General features: G+C 43.0%; 1 protein-coding gene across 1 annotated transcript in view; it reads right to left on the reverse strand.

Moving 5' to 3' along the window:
* LOC131764150 (death-inducer obliterator 1-like) overlaps positions 1-7835 on the reverse strand; it is a 29420-nt gene extending 21585 nt beyond the window's left edge. The window contains exon 1 of the mRNA XM_059077147.1: positions 7380-7835. Coding sequence (XP_058933130.1) covers positions 7380-7835 — 456 coding nt within the window. The remainder of the gene's footprint in view (positions 1-7379) is intronic.
* Positions 7836-17489: the final 9654 nt, after the last annotated feature.

Below are 17489 nucleotides of genomic sequence, written 5' to 3' on the forward strand. Positions count from 1 at the left end.
CCTTCCCTCCTTCCTTCCTTTCCTTTCCTTTCTATTTTTTCTCCCTTTTATTCTGAGCTGTGTGGATTAAAGGCTCTTGCCTCTCCAGCCAGGCATCAGGGCTGTGTCTCTGAGGTGGGAGAACCAACCTCGGGACACTGGTCCACAAGAGACCTCCCAGCTCCATGCAATATCATCAAATGGTGAAAATCTCCCAGAGATCTCCATCTCAACACCAAGACCCAGCTTCACTCAACGGCCAGCAAGCTACAGTGCTGGACACCCTATGCCCAACAACTAGCAAGACAGGACTACAGCGCCATCCATTAGTAGAGAGCCTGCCAAAAATCATAATAAGGCTACTAACATCCCCAAACACACCACCAGACATGGACCTGCCCACTAGAAAGACAAGATCCAACCTCATCCACCAGAACATAGGCACAAGTCCTCCCAACCAGAAAGCCTACACAACCCACTGAACCAACCTTAGCCACTGGGGACATCTGCCAAAAACAACGGCAACAACGAACCTGCAACCTGCAGAAAGGAGACCCCAAACACAGTAAGATAAGCAAAACGAGAAGACAGAAAAGCACACAGCAGATGAAGGAGCAAGATGAAAACCCACCAGACCTAACAAATGAAGAGGAAACAGAAAGGCTACCTGAAAATGAATTCAGAGTAATCATAGTAAAGATGATCCAAAATCTTGGAAATAGAATAGACAAATTGCAAGAAACATTTAACAAGGATGTAGAAGAAATAAAGAGGAAGCAAGCAACAATGACAAACACAATAAATGAAATGAAAAATACTCTAGATGGGATCAATAGCAGAATAACTGAGGCAGAAGGACGGATAAGTGACCTGGAAGATAAAAGAGTGGCAATAACTACTGCAGAGCAGAAGAAAGAAAAAAGAATGAAAAGAACTGAGGACAGTCTCAGAGACCTCCGGGACAACATTAAACGCACCAACATTCGAATTATAGGGGTCCCAGAAGAAGAGAAAAAGAAAGGGACTGAGAAAATATTTGAAGAGATTATAGCTGAAAACTTCCCTAATATAGGAAAGGAAATAGTCAATCAAGTCCAGGAAGCACAGAGAGTCCCATACAGGATAAATCCAAGGATAAACACGCCAAGACACATAATAATCACACTGTCAAAAATTAATACAAAGAAAACATATTAAAAGCAGCAAGGGAAAAACAACAAATAACACACAAGGGAATCCCCATAAGGTTAACATCTGATCTTTCAGCAGAAACTCTACAAGCCAGAAGGGAGTGGCAGGACAAATTTAAAGGGATGAAGGAAAAAAACCCGCAACCAAGATGACTCTACCCAGCAAGGATCTCATTCAGATTTGATGGAGAAATTAAAACCTTTACAGACAAGCAAAAGCTGAGACAGTTCAGCACCACCAAACCAGCTTTACAACAAATGCTGAAGGAACTTCTCCAGGCAAGAAACACAAGAGAAGGAAAAGACCTACAAGAACAAACCCCAAACAATTAACTAAATGGTAACAGGAGCGTACATGTCGATAATTACCTTAAATGTAAATGGATTAAATGCTCCCACCAAAAGACACAGACTGGCTGAATGGATACAAAAACAAGACTCATATATATGCTGTCTACAAGAGACCCACTTCAGACCTAGGGACACTTACAGGCTGAAAGTGAGGGGATGGAAAAAGATATTCCATGCAAATGGAAATCAGAAGAAAGCTGGACTAGCAATTCTCATATCAGACAAAATAGACCTTAAAATAAAAACTATTACAAAAGACAAAGAAGGACACTACATAATGATCAAGGGATCGATCCATGAAGAAGATATAACAATTGTAAATACTTATGCACCCAACATAGGAGCACCTCAATACATAAGGCAAATACTAACAGTCATAAAAGGGGAAAGCGACAGTAACACAATCATAGTAGGGGACGTTAACACCCCACTTTCACCAATGGACAGATCATCCAAAATGAAAATAAATAAGGAAACACAAGCTTTAACTGATACATTACACAAGATGCACTTAATTGATATTTATAGGACATTCCATCCAAAAACAACACAATACACATTTTTCTCAAGTGCTCATGGAACGTTCTCCAGGATAGATCATATCTTGGGTCACAAATCTAGCCTTGGCAAATTTAAGAAAATTGAAATCGTATCAAGTATCTTTTCTGACCACAACGCTATGAGACTACATATCAATTACAGGAAAAGATCTGTAAAAAATACAGACACATGGAGGCTAAACAATACACTACTTAATAACAAAGTGATCACTGAAGAAATCCAAGAGGTTATCAAAAAATACTTAGACACAAATGACAATGGAACCACGACGACCCAAAACCTATGGGATATAGCAAAAACAGTTCTAAGAGGGAAGTTTATAGCAATACAATCCCACCTTAAGAAACAGGAAACATCTCGAATAAACAACCTAACTTTGCACCTAAACCAGTTAGAGAAAGAAGAACAAAAAACCCCCAAAGTTAGCAGAAGGAAAGAAATCATAAAGATCAGATCAGAAACAAAAGAAAAAGAAATGAAGGAAACAATAGCAAAGATCAATCAAACTAAAAGCTGGTTCTTTGAGAAGATAAATAAAATTGATAAACCATTAGCCAGACTCATCAAGAAAAAAAGGGAGAAGACTCAAATCAATAGAATCAGAAATGAAGAAGGAGACATAACAACTGACACTGCAGAAATACGAAAGATTATTAGAGATTACTACAAGCAACTCTATGCCAATAAAAAGGACAACCTGGAAGAAACAGACAAATATTTAGAAATGCACAAGCTGCCGAGACTGAACCAGGAAGAAATAGAAAATATGAACAGACCAATCACAAGCACTGAAATAGAAACTGTGATTAAAAATCTTCCAACAAACAAAAGCCCAGGACCAGATGGCTTCACAGGAGCATTCTAACAAACATTTAGAGAAGAGCTAACACCTATCCTTCTGAAACTCTTCCAAAAGATAGCAGAGGGAGGAACACTCCCAAACTCATTCTATGAGGCCAACATCACCCTGATACCAAAACCAGACAAAGACGTCACAAAGAAAGAAAACTACAGGCCAGTATCACTGATGAACATAGATGCAAAAATCCTCAACAAAATACTAGCAAACAGAATCCAACAGCACCTTAAAAGCATCATACACCATGATCAAGTGGGGTTTATTCCAGGAATGCAAGGATTCTTCAATATACGCAAAATCAATCAACGTGATACACCATATCAACAAACTGAAGGAGAAAAACCATATGATCATCTCAATAGATGCAGAAAAAGTTTTTGACAAAGTTCAACACCCATTTATGATAAAAGCCCTGCAGAAAGTAGGCATAGAGGGAACTTTCCTCAACATAATAAAGGACATATATGACAAACCCACAGACAGCATTGTTCTCAATCGTGAAAAACTGAAACCATTTCCACTAAGATCAGGAACAAGACAAGGTTGCCCACTCTCACCACTCTTATTCAACCTAGTTTTGGAAGTTCCAGCCACAGCAATCAGAGAAGGAAAAGAATAAAAGGAATCCAAATAGGAAAAGAAGAAGTAAAGCTGTCACTGTCTGCAGATGACATGATACTATACATAGAGAATCCTAAGGATGCTACCAGAAAATTACTAGAGCTAATCAATGAATTTGGTAAAGTAGCAGGACACAAAATTAATGCACAGAAATCTCTGGCATTCTTATACACTAATGATGAAAAATCTGAGAGTGAAATTTAAAAAACACTCCCATTTACCATTGCAACAAAAAGCATAAAATATCTAGGAATAAACCTACCTAAGGAGACAGGAGACTTGTATGCAGAAAACTGTAAGACACTGATGAAAGACATTAAAGATGATACAAATAGGTGGAGAAATATACCATGTTCTTGGATTGGAAGAATCAACATTGTGAAAATGACTCTACTACCCAAAGCAATCTACAGATTCAATGCAATCCCTATCAAATTACCACTGGCACTTTTCACAGAACTAGAACAAAAAATTTCACAATTTGTATGGAAATACAAAAGTCCCCGAATAGCCAAAGCAATATTGAGAACGAAAAATGGAGCTGGAGGAATCAGGCTCCCTGACTTCAGAATCTACTACAAGGCTACAGTAATCAAGACAGTATGGTACTGGCACAAAAAACAGAAATATAGATCAATGGAACAGGATAGAAAGCCCAGAGATAAACCCACACACATATGGTCACCTTATCTTTGATAAAGGAGGGGAAGGATATACAGTGGAGAAAAGACAAACTCTTCAATAAGTGGTGCTGGGAAACCTGGACAGGTACATGTAAAAGTATGAAATTAGAACACTCCCTAACACCACACACAAAAAATAAACTCAAAATGGGTTAAAGACGTAAATGTAAGGCCAGACACTATCAAACTCTTAGAGGAAAACATAGGCGGAACACTCTATGACATAAATCACAGTAAGATCCTTTTTGACCCACCTCCTAGAGAAATGGAAATAAAAACAAAAATAAACAAATGGGACCTAATGAAACTTAAAAGCTTTTGCACAGCAACGGATGCCATAAACATGACCAAAAGACAACTCTCAGAATGGGAGAAAATATTTGCTAATGAAGCAACTGACAAAGGATTAATCTCCAAAATTTGTAAGCAACTCAGGCAGCTCAATAACAAAAAAACCCAAAAAACCCAATCCAAAAATGGGCAGAAGAACTAAATAGACATTTCTCCAAAGAAGATATACAGATTGCTAACAAACACATGAAAGAATGCTCAACATCATTAATCATTAGAGAGATGCAAATCAAAACTACAATGAGATATCATCTCACACCAGTCAGAATGGTCATCATCAAAAACTCTAGAGACAATAAATGCTGGAGAGGGTGTGGAGAAAGGGAAACACTCTTGCACTGCTGGTGGGAATGTAAATTGATAGAGCCACTATGAGAACAGTATGGAGGTTCCTTAAAAATCTACAGCTAGAACTACCATACGACCCCGCAGTCCCACTACTGGGCATACACCCTGAAAAAACCATAATTCAAACAGAGTCATGTACCAAAATGTTCATTGCAGCTCTATTTATGATAGCCAGGACATGGAAGCAACCTAAATATCCATCAACAGATGAATGGATAAAGAAGATGTGGCACATATATACAATGGAATATTACTCAGCCATAAAAAGAAATGAAACTGAGTTATTTGTAATGAGTTGGATAGACCTGCAGTCTGTCATACAAAGTGAAGTAAGTCAGAAGGTGAAAAACAAATACCGTATGCTAACACATATATATGGAATCTAAGAAAAAAATGTCATGAAGAGATTAGTGGTAGGATGGGAATAAAACACAGATCTACTAGAGCATGGACTTGAGGATATGGGGAGGGGGAAGGGTAAGGTGTGATGAAGTAAGGGAGTGGCATGGACATATATACACTACCACATGTAAAATAGATGGCTAGTGGGAAGCAGCTGCATAGCACAGGGAGTTCACTTCTGTGCTTTGTGACCACCTAGAGGGGTGGGATAGGGAGGGTGGGAGGGAGGGTGATGCAAAAGGGAAGAGATATGGGAACATATGTATATGTATGACTGATTCACTTTGTGGTAAAGCAGAAACTAACACACCATTGTAAAACAGTTTTACTCCAGTAAAGATGTTAAAAACAAAACAAAACACAACAAAAAGAAAACAAAAAAAACGTGGGTCTCAGAAACAACAGGTAACATTTTGGTATTACCATGCCACAAAAATTGCCCGGGACATATTTTACATGCTAAATCAAATTAGAGCTTTTGGAAGTGGATCTTTCCCCAGCTGAGCCTCTGGTGGGACCTCAGCCCCCACCAACACCTAGAGGGCAGTCTTGTAAGACCCAGAACAGAGAGGGCCCAGCTAAGCCAGGCCCGGATTTCTGAGCTAATAAGTGTGTGTTGTTTAAGCTGCTAAACAAGTCTGTGGTTGCCTGCCATGAAGTAAGAACCTGGTTCACTACAAGGGCTACACACAGCTGTCCATGATCTCTAGAGAATGTTTTGATGGTCGAGACTAATAACATATGTGAACATACCCCTCGAATGTACTTAAGCAAAATCTTATATCTCAAATTATGCACTTAAGGGCTTCCCTGGTGGCACAGTGGTTGAGAGTCCGCCTGCCGATGCAGGGGACACGGGTTCGTGCCCTGGCCCGGGAAGATCCCACATGACGCGGAGCTTCTAGGCCCATGAGCCATGGCCGCTGAGCCTGCGCTCCGCAACGGGAGAGAACACAGCAGTGAGAGGCCCGTGTACCGCTAAAAAAATATATATATATATATATATATATATATATATATATATATATATACATATATATATATATAATTATGCACTTAATTGTATTTCCTCCGCAGAATCCAAGGTTTACTCAGAGAAATACTTAAGTTTATGTGTAGTCTCAAATCCATCAGCAATAACATGACGTTTCCTACTGACTTACATTTCCATTAATTCTTCTTCCTTACCAGTTATCATACTTCCACTCCGTGCCTCCTCATACCCCCACGGCAGGTAAAATTTAAACGGTCCAGCCCGCGAGGCTACCTCAGTGCAAGGGAGAGATGGTGGGGAGCTATGACACGGCCACGGCAAAGCCATCTGCATGCCCAACACTGGCTAGAGAACGGGCTGTGGGGGCGGCATGGGCCCCAATTCAAGGAAGGCCTGGGGTGAAAACGTGCTCTGAGTAGGACAATCATGAGAGCCTGAGGCAGCTCTCAAGATGCACGGAAACCATGACAAAGAATCATGGCCCTTGGGCAGGGGACACGAGTGACCAGAGCTGGGAAAGGAGAAAATCGAGCTGCATGAGCACTGGTGAGCGGGAGAACACCATCACAGAGGGCGCGCCAGCCGCAGCTGTCTTGTCACCCTGGGGAGCCGTGCGGTCACCACCGCTGGCCTTGGCACCTTGCTGCGAGGCAGGTACAAGACCACGGGTTCTCTCAAGGCAGTGACGGGTAATATAGGTGCACACGTGCCCCCGTGACTCAAAAATAATTTTGTTTGCTCACATATGTACTTCAAACTCAGGATCCATTCATGAGAAAACTTACGGGAAGACTTTAAAAAGTGAGCCCACTGATGGAAAATGTTAAGTCAATAATAACAGCATAAGAGATAGATATGATTAACAAACACAGAGAAAGAAGAGATAGGCCTGCCAGCCTCGAGCAGGCGCATGGACCTGGGAGCTGGCAGAGCCCAGCCCCACGCACAATGCCACTCCTGGGAAAAGCTCACTTATCTCAGAAGACAAACGCTTCTGTCTTGAGGTTTCTGCCAACGGCCGATGACGGCTCCACACTCACCTCTACCGCTGACCCGTCACTGTCACTATCGGAGGTGTCATCCTCGTCACCACGCCCTCTGGCCTTTGCCCAGGAGGCCGTTCGTTCCTTAGCACCCGTGGAACCAGACCCGGGACCGCTCGTCCCGTCTGAGGTGCTTTCCACGCTCCCCTCATCTGTCACCGGACAGGACGCCGGCTCCGCCCAGTCCTCTAGGGACACGGGGATACCCCTCCGGCCCCGGCACCGTACCGTGGTCAGGGACTCCTCCACCCACTCAGTCCGCTTCGGCTGCCTTCGCGACGGGCTCTGCTGCTGCCAGGGCAGCGGCTCCAGGGCATCCACCTCCACATCCCCGGCGCCCTCGCGCTTCGCGATGGTGGTCCTCTGCAACACCTGCATCTTCCTGAACTCTTTCCTGGTGGGCTTGATGGCCTTGGGTGCGTCCTCACCACTCGGGTCACCCTTCTCGTCCATACCTAACAGGGAAATGCAACCGAACCACGCCAGGCATCAGCCAGGGCCACGGTCCAGGCCCACGACCGGCACCCACCAGCCACGAGAGCGCACGAGAAGGGGCACCACCCGCATGGAGGAAACCCAGACACGGTGAATCGCAACAATTCTCCACCTACAAAAACTGAAGGTGTTTCCTAAAGTGCGCTGACAGGATTCAAAGGGATTCTTGAAGAAAACTGTAACAGTCTTGTATCTAACGTTCAGTAGAAAAACACAGCTAGCAAACCAAATCTGTGAATTTGTCAACTGCTGAGGACAAGGATTTGTACAAGAGGTAGCGTGGAAAGAGGAAGTGAGCGGCAGCGTGGACAGGACAGGACAGGGTGGCGGGGGCCTTGGGCTCTCCCCGCAGAGCTCGCTGGACAGAGCGCCGTGCTGGCTCTGGGCCTAGTGCTTGGAAGCCCCGAGCTGCGTGTGAGACGTCTGACCACGCTCCTGCAGGGATCATGTGGAGATGGGGGGTTCGGACCCTGAACACCCACACCCAGCCCCCGCTGAACCCTGCCCAGATTCCCAAGCCACGACTGTGTTGACACAAGATGGGCCCATCCAGCTCTGCGTGCAGGGTCTGCAGCAGCAGACAATTGGGACACTGAGAAAATACTGACCACACAGCACCTTTGGTGTATATTTCGTCTCTCCTCTTTCTAACAGACTGTTTAAAGGGTCGTGTTTGTGAAAACTTCACTCCTGTTTAAAATGAAAAAGCCTGAAAAAGGTAGTATATATGTTGAGAATTTGTTTCCAAGCTGTGCAGGCTTCAATTACATTTAAATGCTAACGATGACTCAGGTTTTATGCCATGTTCCATCCCAGGGGAAGGACTAGTACAGAATGAGAACCTTCAAACAGAAAATACACAAAATTCAAAATCACACACAACTGAATTCTCTTTTTGGTTCCCATTAAGTTTGGTTTCCACCTCCCATTTCCATGTCCAGCTCTGCAACTCCCTGACCCTGGGCCTAGGCCCACACTCTCCCAGGCCACTTGGAAGCTTGCAGGAGTAGCTGTGACATCAGCACCTGTGCCACAAAGGACCACGCCACTGTCCTGGTCACCCAAGGCTTTCTGCAGGAAGGACTCTCCTCTACAAAATACAGTTCTCACCAGAGAGAATATACAACGTCATCGTAAATGCACTCAAAAACCCAACCATGTAACAATAAACGAGTGTTCTGAATCAAATTCTTAACACACAATTAGACATTCTTCAAGAAATCTTGGGCTAAAGCTTAAACCATTTCAAACAAATACTAACATTACATCAGTTTCTTTACATATAATGCCGCTTTTGAAATAGAAAACATGACATCAAAACTTAAACTTGTGTTGCTGGCCTTTAACACTGTTACCATGTTACCTGCCCCACACAGAATCTTGGGCGCTTCTTCCAACTTCCTAAAAACAACCAAAACCTGGCCGATGCAACTGAGGGTCCAAGGGAATCACCAAGCCCCGAACCACTCTGCTGCTGCTGGTCACTATTCACAGATGACAATGCAGATTATCTCGAGACTGTCACCACGGAGTAAGCTCCTAAAAGAAAACAACAAAACAGTTTAAAGATTTAAAGCAACTATAACTAAAATCATGTTTAAGAGAAAAAAGGCATGAAGCTTTCCAAACAGCCTCTTATTTGAATGTCCATTACGTGACCTACAAAGACTATTCGGCGAGTCGACAAACAAAATCCACAAAAAAAGTGCCCCGCTTCCTGAAGGACTTTGAAAGAAGGGAAGATACTTCCACTACACTCTGAAAGCAGGGGGCTGCACAAGCCACGCCTGGTGCACTGGTGGGGAGGAAGCTGGTGGGCAGTGGGCAGAGGCCTCAGTGGGAAGGAGGGTTTCTAAACTGATCACTGGTACCAGCTGCTTTCCAATTACAATCCTACTTTTGAGATGGACCCAGGTCAATAAAACATCAGACACAGAGAGAAAGGAACAAACCATGAAAAGATGAACAAAAATATTACACATGAAAGTCATTATTTAGAAACTCTTTTTTTTAAATCTATTTAATTTTTGGCTGCGTTGGTCTTTGTTGCTGTGCATGGGTTTTCTCTAGTTGCAGCGAGCAGGGGGCTTCCCATTGTGGTGGCTTCTCTTGTTGTGGAGCACGGGCTCTAGGCACATGGCTTCAGTAGTTGTGGCACGCGGGCTCAGTAGCTGTGGCTCATGGGCTCTAGAGCACAGGCTCAGTAGTTGTCGCACATGGGTTTAGTTGCTCCGCTGCATGTGGGATCTTACGTTCCCTGACCAGGGATCGAACCCGTGTCCCCTGCCTTGGCAGGCGGATTCTTCACCTCTGTGCCACCAGGGAAGCCCTAGAACACTACACCTATGTCATCCTTTTAGTTAAAAATCTAGGAAATAGAATCTAGGAAGATGGCAGAAGAGTAAGATGTGGGGATCACCTTCCTCCTCACAGATACATCAGAAATACATCTACACATGGAACTTCTCCTATAGAACACCCACCGAACACTGGCAGAACACCTCAGACCTCCCCAAAGGCAAGAAACTGCCCACATACCTGGGTAGGGCAAAAGAAAAAAGAATAAACAGAGACAAAAGAATAGGGACGGGACCTGCACCAGTGGGAGGGAGTCGTGAAGGAGGAAAGGTTTCCACACACTAGGAGCCCCTTCGCGGGCGGAGACTGCCAGTGGCAGAAGGGGAAGCTTCAAAGCCGCGGAGGAGAGCGCAGCAACAGGGTGCGGAGGGCAAAGCGGAGAGATTCCGCAGAGGATCCGTGCCGACCAGCACTCACCAGCCCGAGAGGCTCGTCTGCTCACCCGCCGGGGGGGCGGGGCTGGGAATTGAGCCTCGGGTGGATCCCAGGGAAAGGTCTGGAGTTGGCAGAGTGAAAACAGCCTGAAGGGGTTAGTGCACCACGGCTGGCCAGGAGGGAATCCAGTTGAAGTCTGGAGCTGCCAAAGAGGCAAGAGACCTTTTCTTCCCTCTTTGCCTCCTGGTGCGCAAGGAGAGGGGTTTAAGAGAGCCACTTAAAGGAGCTCCAGAAACGGGCGCGGAGCTACCGAAGAGACAAGAGACGTTTTCTTGTCTTTTCGCTTCCTGGGGTGCGAGGAGACGGGATTAAGGGCACCGTGTAAAGGAGCTCCAGAAAGGGGCGTGAGCCGCGGCTGTCGGCACGGACAACAGAGACGGGTGTGGGACGCTAGGGTTGCTACTGCCGCCACCAAGAGGCCTGTGTGCGAGCACAGGTCACTCTCCACATCGCCCCTCCTGGAAGCCTGTGCAGCCCAACACTGCCGGGGTCCCGGGATCCAGGGACAGCTTCCCCGGGAAAACGCACGGTGCGCCTCGGGCCGGTGCTGCGTCACGCCAGCCTCTGACGTCGTAGGCTCGCCACGCGTCCGGGCCCCTCCCTCCCCCTGGCCTGAGTGAGCTACAGCCCCCGAATCAGCTGCTCCTTTAACCCCGTCCTGTCTGAGCAAAGGGCAGACGTCCTCCGACGACCTACACGCAGAGGCGGGGCCAAGTCTAAAGCTGAACCCCAGGAGCTGTGCGAACAAAGAGAGGGGGAGGTCTCTCCCAGCAGCCTCAGAAGCAGCAGATTAAAGCTCCACAGTCAACTTGAAGTGCCCTGCATCTGTGGAAAACCTGAATAGACAGCGAAATATCCCAAGTTGAGGAGGTGGACTTTGGGAGCAAGATATACTATTATTTTCCCCTTTTTTCTTTTTGTGAGTGTGTATGTGGGTGCTGCTGTGTGAGATTTTGTCTGTATAGCTTTGCTTTCACCATTTGTCCTAGGGTTAGACTGACCCATTTTTTTTGGGGGGGGTTCTTTAATAGAAATTTTTCTTCTTAATAATTATTTTTATTTTAATAACTATATTTTATCCTACTTTATTTTGTCTTCTCCCTTTCTTTCTTCCTTTCTTCCCTCCTTTCTTTCCTACTTCCCTCCTTCCTTCCTTCCTTTCTTTCCTTTCTGTTTTTTTCTCCCTTTTATTCTGAGCCGTGTGGATTAAAGGCTCTTGGCACTCCAGCCAGGTGTCAAGGCTGTGTCTCTGAGGTGGGAGAACCAACCTCAGGACACTGGTCCACAACAGACCTCCCAGCTCCACGTAATATCAAACGGCAACAATCTCCCAGAGACCTCCATCTCAACACCAAGACCCAGCTTCACTCAAGGACAGCAACGAACAGTGCTGGACACCCTATGCCCAACAAAGAGCAAGACACGTCCACAGCCCCATCCATTAGCAGAGAGGCTGCCTAAAATCATAATAAGCCTACCAACATCCCAATACACACCACTACACGTGGACCTGCCCACCAGAAAGACAAGATCCAGCCTCATCCACCAGAACAGAGGCACAAGTCCTCCCAACCAGGAAACCTGTTCACACCACTGAAACAACCTCAGCCACTGGGGACACCACCAGAAACAGAGGGAACTATGAACCTGCAGCCTGCAAAAAGGAGACCCCAAACACAGTAAGATAAGCAAAATGAGAAGACAGAAAAACACACAGCAGATGAAGGAGCAAGATAAAAACACACCAGACCTAGCAAATGAAGAGGTAATAGCCAGTCTACCTGAAAAAGAATTCAGAATAATGATAGTAAAGATGATTCAAAATCTTGGAAATAGAATAGACAAATTGCAAGAAACAGTTAACAAGGACCTAGAAGAAATAAAGAGGAAGCAAGTAACGATGAGCAACACAATAAATGAAATGAAAAATACTCTAGATGGGATCAATAGCAGAATAACTGAGGCAGAAGGACGGATAAGTGACCTGGAAGATAAAAGAGTGGCAATAACTACTGCAGAGCAGAAGAAAGAAAAAAGAATGAAAAGAACTGAGGACAGTCTCAGAGAGTTCTGGGACAACATTAAACGCACCAACATTTGAATTAAAGGGGTCCCAGAAGAAGAAGAGAAAAAGAAAGGGACTGAGAAAATATTTGAAGAGATTATACTTGAAAACTTCCCTAATATAGAAAAGGAAATAGTCAATCAAATCCAGGAAGCGCAGAGAGTCCCATACAGGATAAATCCAAGGATAGATACGCCAAGACACATAATAATCAAAATGTCAAAAATTAAATACAAAGGAAACATATTAAAAGCAGCAAGGGAAAAACAACAAATAACACACAAGGGAATCCCCATAAGGTTAACATCTGATCTTTCAGCAGAAACTCTACAAGCCAGAAGGGAGTGGCGGGGCATATTTAAAGGGATGAAGGAAAAAAACCCGCAACCAAGATGACTCTACCCAGCAAGGATCTCATTCAGATTTGATGGAGAAATTAAAACCTTTACAGACAAGCAAAAGCTGAGACAGTTCAGCACCACCAAACCAGCTTTACAACAAATGCTAAAGGAACTTCTCTAGGCAAGGACCACAAGAGAAGGAAAAGACCTACAAGAAAAAACCCCAAACAATTAACTAAATGGTAACAGGAGCGTACATGTCGATAATTACCTTAAATGTAAATGGATTAAATGCTCCCACCAAAAGACACAGACTGGCTGAATGGATACAAAAACAAGACTCATATATATGCTGTCTACAAGAGACCCACTTCAGACCTAGGGACATTTACAGGCTGAAAGTGAGGGGATGGAAAAAGATATTCCATGCAAATGGAAATCAGAAGAAAGCTGGACTAGCAATTCTCATATCAGACAAAATAGACTTTAAAATAAAAACTATTACAAGAGACAAAGAAGGACACTACATAATGATCAAGGGATCAATCCATGAAGAAGACATAACAATTGTAAATATTTATGCACCCAACATAGGCGCACCTCAATACATAAGGGAAATACTAACAGCCATAAAAGGGGAAATCGACAGTAACACAATCATAGTAAGGGACTTTAACACCTCACTGTCACCAATGGACAGATCATCCAAAATGAAAATAAATAAGGAAACACAAGCTTTAAATGATACATTGCAAAAGATGCACTTAATTGATATTTATAGGGCATTCCACCCAAAAACAACAGAATACACATTTTTCTCAAGTGCTCATGGAACATTCAACAGGAGAGATCATATCTTGGGTCACAAATCTAGCCTTGGCAAAATTAAGAAAATTGAAATCGTATCAAGTATCTTTTCTGACCACAACGATATGAGACTAGATATCAATTACAGGAAAAGATCTGTAAAAAATACAAACACATCGGGCTTCCCTGGTGGCGCAGTGGTTGAGAATCCGCCTGCCGATGCAGGAGACACGGGTTCGTGCCCTGGTCCGGGAAGATCCCACATGCCGCGGAGCAACTAAGCCCGTGAGCCATGGCCGCTAGGCCTGCGCGTCCCGAGCCTGTGCTCCGCAATGGGAGAGGCCACAACAGTGAGAAGCCCGCATACCGCAAAAAAAAAAAAAAAAAAAAAAAAAAAAAAAAAAAAATACAAACACATGGAGGCTAAACAATACACTACTTAACAATGACCTGATCACTGAAGAAATCAAAGAGGAAATCAAAAAGTACTTAGAAACAAATGACAATGGAGACACAACGACCCAAAACCTATGGGATACAGCAAAAGCAGTTCTAAGAGGGAAGTTTACAGCAATACAATCCCACCTTAATAAACAGGAAACATCTCGAAAAAACAACCTAACTTTGCACCTAAAGCAATTAGAAAAGGAAGAACAAAAAACCCCCAAATTTAGCAGAAGGAAAGAAATCATAAAGATCAGAGATCAGAAATAAATGAAAAAGAAATGAAGGAAACAATAGCAAAGATCAATCAAACTAAAAGCTGGTTCTTTGAGAAGATAAATAAAATTGATAAACCGTTAGCCAGACTCATCAAGAAAACAAGGGAGAAGACTCAAATCAATAGAATTAGAAATGAAAAAGGAGATGTAACTACTGACACTGCAGAAATTCAAAAGATTATTAGAGATTACTACAAGCAACTCTATGCCAATAAAAAGGACAACCTGGAAGAAACAGACAAATATTTAGAAATGCACAAGCTGCCGAGACTGAACCAGGAAGAAATAGAAAATATGAACAGACCAATCACAAGCACTGAAATGGAAACTGTGATTCAAAATCTTCCAACAAACAAAAGCCCAGGACCAGATGGCTTCACAGGAGCATTCTAACAAACATTTAGAGAAGAGCTAACACCTATCCTTCTCAAACTCTTCCAAAAGATAGCAGAGGGAGGAACACTCCCAAACTCATTCTATGAGGCCACCATCACCCGGATACCAAAACCAGAAAAAGATGTCACAAAGAAAGAAATCAACAGGCCAAAACCACTGATGAGCATAGATGCAAAACTCCGCAACAAAATACTAGCAAACAGAATCCAACGGTACATTAAAAGCATCATACACCATGATCAAGTGGGGTTTATTCCAGGAATGCAAGGATTCTTCAATATACGCAAATCAATCAACGTGATACACCATATCAACAAACTGAAGGAGAAAAACCATATGATCATCTCAATAGATGCAGAGAAAGCTTTTGACAAAATTCAACACCCATTTATGATAAAAACCCTGCAGAAAGTAGGCATAGAGGGAACTTTCCTCAACACAATAAAGGCCATATATGACAAACCCACAGACAGCATTGTTCTCAATCGTGAAAAACTGAAACCATTTCCACTAAGATCAGGAACAAGACAAGGTTGCCCACTCTCACCACTCTTATTCAACCTAGTTTTGGAAGTTCCAGCCACAGCAATCAGAGAAGGAAAAGAAATAAAAGGAATCCAAATAGGAAAAGAAATAAAGCTGTCACTGTTTGCAGATGACATGATACTATACATAGAGAATCCTAAGGATGCTACCAGAAAACTACTAGAGCTAATCAATGAATTTAGTAAAGTAGCAGGACACAAAATTAATGCACAGAAATCTCTGGCATTCTTATACACTAATGATGAAAAATCTGAGAGTGAAATTAAGAAAACACTCCCATTTACCATTGCAACAAAAAGAATAAAGTATCTAGGAATAAACCTACCTAAGGAGACAAAAGACTGGTATGCAGAAAACCATAAGACACTGATGAAAGAAATTAAAGATGATACAAATAGGTGGAGAGATATACCATGTTCTTGGATTGGAAGAATCAACATTGTGAAAATGTCCCAATTACCCAAAGCAATCTACAGAATCAATGCAATCCCTATCAAATTACCACTGGAATTTTTTTTACAGAACTAGAACAAAAAATTTCACAATTTGTATGGAAACACAAAAGACCCCGAATAGCCAAAGCAATCTTGAGAACGAAAAATGGAGCTGGAGGAATCAGGCTCCCTGACTTCAGAATCTACTACAAGGCTACAGTAATCAAGACAGTATGGTACTGGCACAAAAACAGAAATATAGATCAATGGAACAGGATAGAAAGCCCAGAGATAAACCCACACACATATGGTCACCTTATCTTTGATAAAGGAGGGAAGGATATACAGTGGAGAAAAGACAGCCTCTTCAATAAGTGGTGCTGGGAAAACTGGACAGCTACCTGTAAAAGTATGAAATTAGAACACTCTCTAATATCACACACAAAAATAAACTCAAAATGGGTTAAAGACCTAAATGTAAGGCCAGACACTATCAAACTCTTAGAGGAAAACATAGGCAGAACACTCTATGACATCAATCACAGCAAGATCCTTTTTGACCCATCTCCTAGAGAAATGGAAATTTAAAAAAAATAAACAAGTGGAATCTAATGAAACTTAAAAGCTTTTGCACAGCAAAGGATACCATAAACAAGACCAAAAGACAACCCTCAGAATGGGAGAAAATATTTGCAAATGAAGCAACTGACAAAGGATTAATATCCAAAATTTATAAGCAACTCAGGCAGCTCAATAACAAAAAACAAAAAACCCAGTCCGAAAATGGGCAGAAGAACTAAATAGACATTTCTCCAAAGAAGATATACAGATTGCCAACAAACACATGAAAGAATGCTCAACATCATTAATCACTAGAGAAATGCAAATCAAAACTACAATGAGATATCACCTCACACCGGTCAGATTGGCCATCATCAAAAACTCTAGAGACAATAAATGCTGGAGAGGGTGTGGAGAAAAGGGAACCCTCTTGCACTGCTGGTGGGAATGGAAATTGATACAGGCACTATGAGAACAGTATGGAGGTTCCTTAAAAAACTACAGCTAGAACTACCATGTGACCCCACAATCCCACTAGTAGGCATATACCCTGAGAAAACCATAATTCAAAAAGAGTCATGTACCAAAATGTTCATTGCAGCTCTATTTACGATAGCCAGGACATGGAAGCAACCTAAATATCCATCAACATATGAATGGATAAAGAAGATGTGGCACATATATACAATGGAGTATTACTCAGCCATAAAAAGAAATGAAACTGAGTTATTTGTAATGAGGTGGATAGACCTGCAGTCTGTTATACAGAGTGAAGTAAGTCAGAAGGAGAAATATAAATACCATATGCTAACACATATATATGGAATCTAAGGAAAAAAATGTCATGAAGAGATTAGTGGTAGGACGGGAATAAAACACCGACCTATTAGAGCATGGACTTGAGGATATGGGAAGGGGGAAGGGTAAGCGGTGACGATGTGAGAGAG

This window comes from Kogia breviceps, chromosome 10 (genome assembly GCF_026419965.1).
Source record: "Kogia breviceps isolate mKogBre1 chromosome 10, mKogBre1 haplotype 1, whole genome shotgun sequence".
NCBI lineage: Eukaryota > Metazoa > Chordata > Mammalia > Artiodactyla > Physeteridae > Kogia > Kogia breviceps.